At 35.0% G+C, this 14,095-nt stretch overlaps 1 protein-coding gene across 3 annotated transcripts in view; it reads right to left on the bottom strand.

Moving 5' to 3' along the window:
* Nucleotides 1-9,736, bottom strand: part of LOC136846606 (connectin-like) — a 298,368-nt gene extending 288,632 nt beyond the window's left edge. The window contains exons 1-2 of one of the 3 annotated variants that reach the window (XM_067117497.1): nucleotides 8,452-9,736; nucleotides 5,556-5,717 (exon numbers count right to left, since the gene is read on the bottom strand). Coding sequence is in view for 1 of the 3 variants with exons in the window: in XM_067117494.1 (XP_066973595.1) it covers nucleotides 5,556-5,717; nucleotides 9,138-9,142 (167 nt within the window). In the remaining 2 variants the exon portion in view is untranslated. Of the gene's footprint in view, nucleotides 1-1,341; nucleotides 1,917-5,555; nucleotides 5,718-8,451 lie in introns of those variants that run through there. The other 2 variants (XM_067117494.1, XM_067117495.1) reach the window with 2 other exon arrangements.
* Between the last annotated feature and the right edge of the window lie 4,359 nt (nucleotides 9,737-14,095).

Genomic DNA, 14,095 nt, shown 5'->3' with positions numbered 1-14,095 from the left:
ATATATATATATATATATATATATATATATATATATATATATATATATATATATATATATATATATATATATATACTGTATATAGTTATATACAAATATATATAAATCTATACATATATATATATATATTTTATGTGTGTATAATTTTATATATATATATATATATATATATATATATATATATATATGTATGTATGTATATTTATATATACATATGTATCATAAACACAGGCAATTACGGTAATCCCATGTACTTTACGTAAATGACACAGGACGTATAAAGTTACAAACATGTCCTCCAACACACGCACTGGGAACTACTCCCATAATTCACCACGCCGGCTGTCACAACGAAATCAAATGAATGGCTTAATAATGATTTCACCTGACGCGTTCAAAATCTCACGAAACCTGGTGGCCCGGCTAAATCACTCTATAATAAAAGTAAGAACGATAAGCAGATAACTTTTTTAAATTTTGGTCATCAAACGAGACGTGATGAAATTAGTAATTCATCTGATCGTCTTCTTATTCAAATACCTTCAAGGAATTAATAAAATGTCTTTCATTTGTATTTACAAACTCTTTAACGTACTTTTTAATAATTGAAATTTAGGGATTCTAACATCTTCAAACTCAGGAATATACGGATTGCACTGCCTTCGCAAACTAGTGCATTCAAATATCTTCTCAAACCAATAACTTCAAACATTTTCATCAAACTTGCTAATTCACTTGTATCTCCAATTTTCAAAGTTAGGAATTCAAATAAATTCTACAACGAAGGCATCAAAATCTTTTATTCAAATTCTTTAACAAGCATAAATAAAAACAAAATCTGGAATTCAAATTTGGATGGCTTATGAATTCACATATATTTTCAAGGTCAAAATACCTTTTCCGTATAGTTTATTTGAATATCTGAACAAGTTTGCGAATTAAAAAGACTTTTCAACCGCGTGATTAAATTATTTGAAACTTGCGAATTTACGCGCCCTTTTCGTAATTAGCTAAGCAAATATATCTTTCTAAAACTTAATGCTTAAATATCGTTTCACACTTTGACAGCGAAATATAATTTCAAACTTAGGGACACGAATAAAACTTCTCAGACAATTTCCAATTTGCTCTAATGTTTAAAGAAAAAAATATAACGTCGCTGAACATTACTTGTTTTGATGAGAAAAAATATATAAGAATTTAAATAAATATAACGTCGCTGAACATTACTTGTTTTGATGAGAAAAAATATATAAAAATTTTATTCAACAGTAAAAAATAACTTGATCTGAAAAAAATAAAAAGTTTTATCAGGCGAATGAAAACAGTGAATGAACCTACCTGATGATAATGGAAATATATATATATATCTCTCTTCGAAAGTAAAACTGGACGATATGTAACTACATGCTCCTTATCTTATTATATTTCAGTACGTTAAATGTCTCTTTAATCCAATAACAGTCGACTGGCAAGGCTCTCTAATCAAAAACTTAATATGTTACACTATTTTCTTCGTAAAATGCCGAGTTTCTTTTTCTAAAACCGTCTTCGTAACCAATGTTTTGCAATTGAAAATTATCTCATGCTTCTTTAACTAGTTCCAAGGAAAAATACAATCTTTCCTGACAGAATTTAAAGAAAAGAAAGTGTTTTCCCGAATAATTCCAAGAAAGGCAACGTTTTCCTAAACGGTCTCAAAATGGGAAAAAAGAGAAAAAAAAGTTTTCCCTCAACTGGTTGCAAATCAGAAAAACTTTTCCTCGACGCGTTCCAAAGTTCTCGTCCAGTTGCTGCGCGCCACGGATGCGAGAGCGGGTAGCTTCGAGCTCGTACAACAACAACGACCCATCCACGCCACAGCACGAGAGCAACTGAATGAACGTCCCAACATCACCCATGGTCACATTAAGTTTCCTCCTAAGCTGCTGTGTTCTGACCGATCAAAATAGGCCACGCCCCCTCGCTGTCTTTAACCCTACCCCCAACAACCCCTGCCCTGCAACCCGCCCCCCAAAACCCTTCACGTCCGGTTAGCAGGTTCCGTTGTCTCTCGTCAGACGCTGATGATGGCTTACGTACTCGAAAGTAATTGTTGAAACTGTTTAGAATGACCGAATTGGTTTGGAATGGTTTAAAACTTTCGGGTTCACAGTAGATCAGTATGTTATGCAAAGTACGAATTATGTAATTTATATATGTATATACAACAATAATAAGAGCTTTGAGAGTCTGTCCAGCTCTAATTTACCGCTGACGAGAGCTGGGTACACTTTTACAATAAAAATTCTTAAATAAATTCGTTTCCAATGAATGTCACAAGCCTGACATGCCACTGCCAGTTTTTAAAATTTATTTTGTTTTCTTATTTATTTAATTTTTTTTTTTTGCAATGGGACAGAAGGTACCGTATGACAATAAGTAAAAAAAAACTCCCTATGATATTCACACACATTCCTCGAGGTAACATGTTACGAATCAACTAATTAAAAAGTGACATCACTGCGTTACTTAACACTCCAGTCATGAGGCTGCCTGAGTACGAGCTTCCCTTCGCATCTTCAGAAACATTGGTTTTGTGACGTCACTACTCTAAAGTATGAAACAGGTACTGAACACATTTTTTTTTTTAATATCACAGAGAGTGAAACCAGAGAAGAAAATATGACCCCTGCAACATAAGTGCATGACCTGTTGGAATGAAATGGAACAGGATATAAAATTTAGGCCAAAGGCCATGCGCTGGGACCTATGAGGTCATTCAGTGCTGAAAGAGGATTTGAGAGTATAAAGATTTTAAAGGCGTAACAGGAGGAAGACCTCGCACTATGAAACAACTGTCAGCAAAGGGTGGAAAGTAACATGGAAGAGAATACGAATGGAGATACAGTAAAAGGGGTTACAGCTAAGGGCCGAAGGGACGCTGCAAAGAACGTTAATAATGCCTACAGTGCACAGTGTGCCTGCACTGTGGCCAGTGGGAAATGTGGCCTCATTCTGATGCTCCGGATGCAAGTTCGAATACCGCTACGATTTCAGATTTTCTTCATATTCTTCTATTTGGATCTTAGGCTTTGTAGTGCAAAGCGTATCTAAAAAGTGTGAAGAAATCATGAAGTTGATATCACAATTAACATATATATATATATATATATATATATATATATATATATATATATATATATATATATATATATAGTAGATAGATAGATAGATAGATAATATAGATAATATATATATATACATATATATATAGCACATAGAAATTATCTACACTTTCTGCTGTAAAAATGTTGCCCTCGGGATAATAACTGAAGGCAAATTTGTATCTACGCCCAGTCGAATGATTCTAATCTAGACAGACCGATAAAAAAAACTTATGTTTTAAAAAATTGTTAAAAGAATAAAAACGGTTAGATTATCATTATTAAACTCCCATTACGTCGCCTACTGATCGTAACAATACCTGAAATATTAATCGACAGACACCTTGAAGATTCGTGGCGAGAACCTTAACAAATAAAACACAAATTGATCGACGATAAAAAACGATTTTGGCCGACTCAATTTGTCTAATGAATTTAATGATAAGACTCGGCGATCTGATGTTAAAAACGCTGGCTTATAACTAATCCCGAATCACGGTGATTAGACGATTATTTCGGCGCTGGGGAGCCGGATTCGTTCCCCCGTCCGCACGGAACGCGGGGCCAGAAATACCCAATCGCTGATTGGTGTTACAGCTGCCAATTATTCCACGTTCTGGAGGACTGGACAACGAGATATTTTAGTCGCAATCAAATCATTGCTTTAAGATTTTTTACGATCTGATCTATGGATACCGAGTTTTCATTTATTCGGTGAAGCCTTTGGAAACCCATTAAGGTGAAAGGTTTAAGCCTTTCGAAACCCTTTAACATGGAAGGTTGAAGTCTTTTGAAACCCTATAAGATGCTGGGCTGAAGCCTTTTGAAACCCTTTAGCGTGCAAGGTTGAAGCCTTTTGAAACTTTTAACATGCAAGGTTGAAGCCTTCTGAAACCTTTAACACGCAAGGTTGAAGTCTTCTGAAACCCTGTAAGATGCTGGGTTGAAGCCTTTTGAAACCCTTTAGCATGTACGGTTGAAGCCTTCTGAAACCTTTAACATGCAAGGTTGAAGCCTTCTGAAACCTTTAACATGCAAGGTTGAAGTCTTTTGAAATCCTGTAAGATGCTGGGTTGAAGCCTTTTGAAACCCTTTAGCATGCAAGGTTGAAGCCTTTTGAAACCTTTAACATGCAAGGTTGAAGCCTCTTGAAACCCTTTAACATGCAAGACTGAAGCCTTTTGAAACCCTGTAAGATGCTAGGTTGAAGCCTTTAGAAACTCTTCAGCACGCAAGGTTCAAGCTTTCTGAAACCCTTTAGCATGCAAGGCTGAATCCTTTTGAAACCCTTGGGTACCCGTCAGTAGGAAATACACCACAGCACAGAGTCCTGGCGAGGGAAACATAACCATCAAGGAAGAGGGAAAATTTCCGTGGTACAGTAAACAAAAAGTAATTTATTCTAAAAAAAAAAGTAATTTACTCTAAAAAAGTAACTTATTCTTAAAAAATTCATTTATTCCATAAAAAAACTATTTATTTAAAACGTTACGGCAATAACAAGCGTCAGTCTCCAGGTGTCAAGGGATCGACGGAGCAAGAGGGGAAAGTGTGCAGACGGAGAAAAAATAAGTTTGTTGCTTTTACGTTAAGGGAAGACATGTTTTTGTGCAAGTCTCCCGTCTTTAGACTGACAGGGTGTAGATACGTGTTTTGTCTGTGTCTACCTACAGTTGACAGACCGAGAACAAAAAACTCGACTGATAACGTCACTAGTTTATGGAAATTAAAATCATTTCCACGACTCTTCACAAACTTTTGCAAAAGCGTATCGTGCCTTCCGGCAAAAAATAGTTAGTAAATATAAATATAAAGTAAAAAAAAAAAAAATAAACGCAAACGGAAAGTAAACTTCTTTCTGCCCCTTTCAGCAAAAGCGCTATATCGTTACACACAAAAAAATAACAATAATGAAACCTAGGTCTATGGATAACAGAACCTGAGAAATGAGAAATATGCCGTGGAAAAAAAAATCCTGACACCAATTCATATTTCCCGTGCCTCCAAGACACGAAAAAGAAGCACTTGTCTAAATACGGAGCCGAGCTAATTAGCGCCAGGCCATTTGCTCTCGAAAGGAGAAAAATGAGGATTAGTCTGGAAAATTGAAAAAGGATAATAGCTTGCAGGTTTAAGGCTGCTTCCGCCTAAGATTTTATCAACTTCGACTCGTCACATACCTTTTAAAATACATATTTTTCCACAGTCGATCTCTTTTCTCTCGCCCACACGTTATATACATATATATACATACATACATACATACATATCCACGCACACATATGCATATGAATAATTTATATATATATATATATATATATATATATATATATATATATATATATATATATATATATATATATATAATATTTCTGCAAGATCCCAAACAAGGACGCGTGTTATACTTGCCTGCAGCACAGAAGAGTCGTGAAGCGGCATCTAGTTGATGTGACAAACCTGCAGATCAAACCATTGAGGAAAATCTTGGCTTTAACTGCAGAACACAATAACCCACCATTATTTGTGCAGGCTCTCTGAGAACGTGAGAACCACCTCCTACGGTAGGCGCACCTACGAAGAGAAAAGAGGGAACTTTCAACAGATGGCAATTTCCATGAGGTAGCCTACGGTTTGGTGTACGTTATGTGGTTACTTATTCACATCTGTGATGGTTCTACATCGTATTTACTTCTCATTTCGTTATTTTTCATTGCTTAAATGCCATCAAAAACAAATTGCTTTGTATCATTCCTATACTCTGTTTAACCTGGCGTTCCTAAGACAGCTGCTCGACCTAGGTCTATCGTTATTTGACCTATCAATGTCACCATGTTATTTCACGATTTCTCTTTCATGAGACATCCCCCAACCTTTGCCTTAAGAGGAAAAATTTCATATAACAATATGTGAAACTCCTTCTGCTGCGTTTAGTTGTCAACTTAAACAGACAGAAATAATTCAACGGAAGCTTGCCAAGTGTGATTTTCTTAACTTATTCAACTTTTGGTACTGCAAAGACGAGTTATCATAGAGTTAATCTAAGTTGCCCTAGTCTGAAGACTAAGTCTAACTCCATCTGTCTTAGAGCTAAGTTAAGTTCCAGTAATTCTAAAGCTGCTAACTTTGTTAACCTTAACACTCAGCCAATATGCTGTCAATTCTATGACCAGGCCAGTATATGTTAATATACATACATACATGGTAACTTGCAATAATCCTAAAACCAAGCATAACCTCAAACTTATATACTATATATATATACATATATATATATATATATATATATATATATATATATATATATATATATATATATATATATATATATATATATATATATATTTATTTATAAATCTCCCTAACTTTTAATTATTGTTAAGGTATTGTACACAAATCTTTGCATTAACTTACATTAACATTTTATCCCTGAGACAGGATAACCAGAGTTCAATCCATATCTAAGCGTAAAATAAATCTAATCCTTCGGCCCCGCCCTAGGAGAGATGTTAATCAGCTCAGTGGTCTGGTTAAACTAAGGAATACTTAACATTTTTTTAATCTTATGTTAATGATAGCTTGCACATAATCTAAGGCTAAATCAAGTTGCAATAAACCTGCAACTAAAGTGGCTATTTCTGATTGCAAGTCTAAATAAACTTTCAAAAGGAACTCTTAATTTTTTCATAAATCACAAGGTTAAAATAGTTTCTGCTTATTTTAAGGCTGTTAAAATTTATTTTAGACCACGACAAAGGGGACAGCTAACCTAAAGGTTTTACTAGCCCAGACTCAAGAAGAGAGTTGGGGCAGTATTACTTCAACTTGTATTTATAAGACTAAGCAAAATTGCTATCATATTCAGATCAAGCAAAGGAGTTATGCAAAGGGGTAGGCTAATTTGCATTTATATCATTATAAACAGCCTTTGGCTACGATACTTTGAGCTAACCTGATTGTTAAGCTAACCTACAGTAACCAAATGCTTATTTAACTTTGTCTCCCAAAATGCAACTAATCTACTCTAATCCTAAGGCTAAGCTGCTGTACATTTATGACACAATCAAACTAAGTTTGTTCATCCTGAAGCTGCCCATACTTAGATTCAGTTAACCAGCATGAAATCTAAGGCTACCAGCCATTTATCTCAATCCTATGCTAATACACTTATTATGTGGCTATGGTAACAAGCACTAATCCTACTGCTACGGTAAAGTGCACATATCTTAAGACTGTGAGGATATCAGTCAATCCTAGGGCTGAGCTAATTTGGGATATTCCTATAGCTAAGCTGACTTTGGGTATCCAAAAGCTAATACAAATTGTGTTATCCTATGGCTAAGCTAATATACACTAATCCTTAGTCTAAACTACCGTGCAATGATTATAAAGTGGAATTAACTCAATTTCATCTTAATCCTAAGGTAAAAGTCATTTGTGCTTATCCCAGTGCAGTGCTAAATTCTAAATTTAAAACAGTCGTAGGTTAACTTAGTTTATCATTAGGCTCTGTTAATTTGCCTTCACTTTACGGATACACTACCTTACATTAATCTTAAAAACTAATACCATGCTACACATATTTATATCAGTAAGAACAAATTTAGCTTAGTAGAAAGTTTTCTCTCAGGAAGTCAAATATAAGTTATTTTAGGTACTTTGGTTTACTTTCGATGCACAACATAATCCATCCAGAGGAAAATATTAATAAGAGAGATCAACTACAAGAACCATTTGGAGAAATATAATTTTATAAATGACAACTGTAATATTAGTGACTTTTCAAAGCCTTAAAAGTGAAATTTCCAAAATCCTAAAGAAACCGAGAATTACTAGAATGAAATAGAAAGACATTTATTTTATAAAAATAAAAGACAATTATTGTTTGAGAATTACTCAAATGAAATAAACAATCATATAAAAAAAACTTTGGTATGTAAGTTTCCACTGCATAGTCTTAACATATTAACAAAAGCCAGTCTAGGGAGGAAATAAGTGATTAGAGCAAACATTACTACAGTCTATTCAGCAAAAAATGGTTATGTAGATATAGCAATAAATTCAAAGATGATGTGACCAAAAAGTATATATGAAACCTCTCAACAACAAAGGACAAAACAATGGTAGCAGGTGCATAGTATATATTAACCCAGTCTTATACATAAATTAATACTATGGCTGCTAACCCTCAACAAACTCGAAGAAAACGAAGAAAAAGATACATGAAAAAACAAAGGCTGAACCAGTGATGTTAATGAGTGTAAGACTATGAGTAATTCTGTGTATAATTAAAACATAGGGTCTTTACCTAGGCCTATTTGTAAGATGCCAACAACTGTATTCATGAGGCTAGAAATCAGCAATTAGCACCGCACTAATATACTGGAATTTGGGAATGGCTCCTTTCGCGACGACTGTAACACTAGGCCAGTCAATAATAGCCGAAGTATTTACATACATATGTCTGTTTGTAACTACTTATGTTTTTCCTAGTTAACTGATAAGCTGTGGGTAACAACATCTTTGCTGGCATATATATGCTATTAAAATATAGCCTAAGTTCCAAACCTAAGCTATAGTAGTTCTATAAGACAAGGGGCTTTGCTCCAACCTAAAACCCTGTGCCAGTTATACACTTGGTAAGAAAAAGTCTCCTTTCTTGTAAAGTAGTAGTAAGCCATGATAACATCTCTTAAATTGTACTCTACACATAAACTATGCATATATAAGTAGCCTATAATGAATGGTGCCATAGACCTAGCTTAGGTTAGGCAATGGCTGACTCCAGTTGATGGTACTTCATCGGTTTTGGCTACAGGATGAGCGCAAGACTAGGCTAGTCTCGTTTAAGCTAAATACTATCATTCCTAGATTACTACACTATATGATTAATATATTTCTCTGACCGGTCATCTTGTTTTCATACATTTCTTAGCATTATTGCGGAAAAAGTGGGATTACTAGCCTACGCCAACCTGTGATAGGGGAACCCACCTCATTACTTTACGACAAGTTGTCACGCCTTTTATCTACGAGTAAATGAGGGCTAATATGGCTTAAAGACTAGGCCTAGTATATAGAGGAAAATTTTGACATTTTCCTTTTGACAGCATCACGTCCACTCGTAAAAAGTTCATATTTGTTTACATAATCAACTAACGATGAGACAATAGAGTTGCGTCCTACTCAAATCAACACTACATAAGACGATAATTAGTTTTAAAACGGGCCTGATATAAAGAATTTGCCAAACTAACTTTTGATTAGACATTATTTATAATTAACCGTAATAAGCAACAAATTAATGAGCCATATTGTCTTTTTAACTCTGTGCAAACAGCATAGGAGCTCGGGTGACAGCCAGTGTGCCGTCAAGTGTCGAAAGTGTATTCTGTGAAGTGTAGGCCGAATATACTACATTTAAATCAAATTACTTGCATTATCTCGCTTTGAATCTTCAAGTTCACTGTTATTACACTTAGTGACTTTCAGTGTTTAAGTTAACATAAAAAATCTTCAGCTCGGCGTTTTACAGAATTCTCCAATATATATGTACTGTATATATACTTTCAACACGACACCAGATGGATACCAAAATGTAAACAAATGTGATGGATGCTCTGCTCTCACAGAATCAGTATTGTTAAGAATTAAATATTTATTTTTGCCCCGTAGATAAATAAAACAAACATTCGATTATTTTAATCACAGATTGGATTTAGAGTAAAGTACCCGTTTCTTCAGTCAATAAAAAAAACAGCGACTAAACTATAATTGATGGTATTTCATCTCAAGGCGACTCGAGTTTTGCAACTATGATATAGACGAAAATTAACGTCACTCCAGAGGGTAAGTAATATTAGAGAGCCTGCAAGAATTGTTTATCGCAACGGTATTATTTTATTTATGGATTATTATTGTGCCAACATAAAATATAGGTTTTCTGTTTGTATTATGATGTGATTTGAATGATTTGAGGTTTATTTCATCGCAACGTAGATATCACTTCCCCGGCAATGATATATACAAAATTAATAAAACATGACTCGTCAAAGAATACTTCTTCCCCTCTCCATAGCTAATACGGCAAAACTGTAATCAGTAAACACACAGTTATGCCGTATTAGCTATGGAGAGGGGGTAAAGATTCTTTACAAGTCGTAATTTTATTAATTTTGTATACAGTATATCATTTACCGGGGAAGGATAAGTATTCATTTGCGATGGAAATAAACCTCAAAATCATTCAAATCACATCATAATACAACAGAAAAACCTATATTTTATGTTGAAAGCAATTAATGTCCATAAGTAAAATAATACCATCGCAACTTTTATTAATTCATATTCACATTGTATGCATTCATATTACATTACTATGAATTTCTGACGTTAATGGTGGGAAGGGGCAGCCACTGGTCCTCACCAGTTATGCCCTTCCGCCATAAAACTTTATACTTTTTACTGGGCGCCTTTAGTCAAGGACCCACGCTGGCATAAGCCAGCTTAATCAAAACCAACCGACCAGACAATCACCACCATACGTTTCAAGATCGATTTGTACTTTGATGTTTTTACGCTTTGCACGAGAAGTTAATCGTATCTTTACAGTTTTAGACTTCAGGAATTGATGGCTGGTTTAGGTTAAGCCGGCCTTATGCCATCACAGAAACGTGCCCTTAGGATTAGGAGGCTAGGTGTGGACCTACGAACCTGAACGAAAACAAGAGATGGAAAGAACATAAGCCTACTTACACGTTCGTAACGTAAATTTACCAAAACTCATATATCAGAAATTTCTTTAACGGGATTTTTGGCTTGCATATATAAGACCGCGTAGATAAAAATCATCACCTAAGAATAACGAGATTTTTTTACCCAGAATACTAAGTGCACGAGAGCAACATACAGAGAATGATTACTCTCTCTCTCTCTCTCTCTCTCTCTCTCTCTCTCTCTCTCTCTCTCCAGTGCGCATTTCAATACTAAATCACCTTTGCATATTATGATGTTTAGCATGCAAGAGTTTAAATTGCAATGGGGTCTGAATGCTTGAGGTGGGGAGGGGGGGCGGGAGGAGGAAAGCCTCTGGCTGAACGTGTAGGTTCCACCTCTGTACAATGAACCAGGTTCGAGATTACTCGTTGACTTTAGACGCATCATTCATTTAATTGTTATTTATAGTATCCGTGCATCGTGCATAAAAAATATTTGATATATATCGTACTGATACGTAGAGAGAAAATTAGATGGATATCTTACAACTACATGAAAATTGATAACGTGGTACAAGTATGCAATTTGTATGCTCGCATTTGTAGTATTTTTAGGTCATATTCATGATATGAATGTCATGTGCATAAGATTTTGTTTTTAAACGTTCCAGAGAAGTCTTATTTATCCCAGTTTAGCTTATTTTCCGATATTAAAGTCAATTTTTCCTCTTTGCCTACTAGACTCATGCCGAATCATGGTGGTTGAAGTAGGTATATTGCTCTTTTTTTTTCTTTGTCAGCGTATTGAATTCATTGAGATTATTGGATTTCAGTAATGTCCCATGAATATGTCCAACGGGTTTCACTTGGAAGTATTTTTATTTTCTTGGCTCGATAAATCCAACGGAAGCAAATTTACTACAGAATTTCACCATCGTGTTTGATCACAGCTTTTCTTCTGGAAGTTCTGTTTATCCTTGGTCACTTCCGGCCGCATTCGGGAATGGTTTTTAGTTTTCTGTAAAAGAAGGCAGTTGTACCGGCTTTGTTTATCCGTCCGCACTTTTTCTATCCGCCCTCAGATCTTAAAAACGACTGAGGCTAGAGGGCTGCAAATTGGTATGTTAATCATCCACCCTCCATTCATCAAATATATAATATTGCAGCCCTCTAACCTCAGTAGTTTTTATTTTATTTAAAGTTGAAACTAGCCATAACCGTGCTTCTGGCAGCGATGTCGCTTTTGATCACATTCGTTTGTTAGTATTATGCGTTGTCACTTTTGTTCACATTCGCTTATTAGTACTATGTACAGTCACTTGTGTACACTTTCATTTTTAGTACTATGTATAGTCACTTTTGTCCATATTGAGAAATTTTTTTAATGTTTATTCACTTTTGATTGCATTCAAATTTTGTCTTAGTAATGTTCCATCGCTTCTGCCTGTTTCGATAGCTTTTTTTTTCTCCTCCTCTGCCTAACCAATCCAGCAAATACCAAACTGACTAAGAAAATACAAGTTAAAGAAGCCTTTGAATCCTGAATAGTATTTATCGAGTTTTATTTTGTCTTGATATTACGTGTTCCTGCAGTCCACTATTGATCGTCCTTGCCTCTGTAAAATAAAATGATTCGCTTTTTACTAAAAGTTTCTGGAACTTCAAATGTCAGACTAACCTGTATAATGAAGCCTCGTGAGCTGCTCCTCAGTAATTCAGTTGTTTACGGATAGCTGATAAAACTTAAACCTGGCTTTATACCAGCATGGGCCTTTCCCAAAAGGCTACCCTTAAATATAAGTAGGCTTGTGTGGATCTATGAACTCTACAAGCCAGCCATCCTTGTGTTGTTAATTCAGGAAGAGAATTTAGCACTAAGTAATGAAGAATCCTACGTCTGGTCTAAGGAAAGATTTGCTTAGATTTCGAGAGTAGCATATTCACTGCTTTTAGGGGTTGGGATGGGTTTGGAACATGATGGTGAATTGTTCCTATACATAAAATGCTCAACATACAAGATGCATAATCACAAGGAGAGAGTTCAGTGCTCTTTAGATGAGAGTTTTCACATGTTTGGTTGTAAATCTGTAATTATTTTCAGAGTTGAAGGTTAAGGGTGCCATTACTACCTACCTATCTTTACCACAGAATGGCTAATTATGGCGGGTACGCAGCCCTTTTAGTATCTCTCTCTCTCTCTCTCTCTCTCTCTCTCTCCTCTCAACGGAACCATCTCCATTCTGCCCTTTTCTGAGCTTCGGAATAATATAGAAATCCAAATGGCACTTCAAATATTACCGTGCACATTCGTACTAACTTTTTTTTCATTGCACTTTTTCGAAGTTGATTATCCTATTAAAAGTAGAACCTTTTCTTAGTTTGTTATGATTTTTCTTTACTGGATTTTACTCTTAGTTACATATGAGTTCTCTGGACGAATTTTCGTAAATGTACATCTTTATCCAACGCAAGTCCTTTTAGCGTCTTAATATTGAAAGGTGCCATTTCGCTGTCTGTCGCGATCCTAAGCTCATTAAGCCTGAGAGAATGCTTGATAACTTTCGTATTTTCGCTGCAGAACTGAATTCGCAAAGGAATTAAATTGTACTGACATAATTTACAGCAAAAGTAAAACATACGAACTTCATGTAGGCCTAACACTAAACCAAACTGACTCTCTTAAACGACTACTAAAAGACTGAAATTAACTGACTAAAAAATGAAATAAAAGAAGACTTACTAAATGTCTGCAATAACCAGGGTTTGTCTTCAAAGGACGCTTTGAGAATGTCTGGATGAACTTTCAACGGTTGACTAATTAATAGGTCTACTTAGTGAACATTTGAACGCGAGATGCTTTCGGAGCTTCGTTTTCAGTTCACGTCAGTCAGTCTTCACTGAATTAATTTATACTCTTCCTAATCTTCAGGGCAGGTTATTTAATTGTTTTCAAGTGGAGTCATTAACTTTTTACTGAATTCATTAACTTTTTACTGAATTTATGGTGCGTTACCGTACTTATAATTTTTTTTCTAAATTTATGGGTGTTTTGCTGAAGTAATGAGCCTTTACAGAATTTATCTATTTCCGTATTAACGGTTTAAGCTGTTTATTTGTTATAGTTTTCGTAAATTTATTAGACTAATGAATTTAACAGGTTTTTCACCGAATTTATCTCTTTCCATCTTTCGTAATTCATCTTCATGAGCTAAGTAAACCTGTTATAAAATTTGCTCA

Source organism: Macrobrachium rosenbergii, chromosome 15 (genome assembly GCF_040412425.1).
Source record: "Macrobrachium rosenbergii isolate ZJJX-2024 chromosome 15, ASM4041242v1, whole genome shotgun sequence".
Lineage (NCBI taxonomy): Eukaryota > Metazoa > Arthropoda > Malacostraca > Decapoda > Palaemonidae > Macrobrachium > Macrobrachium rosenbergii.
Note: the sequence above shows the minus strand (reverse complement) of the source record. Positions and strands in the feature narration are given on the sequence as shown.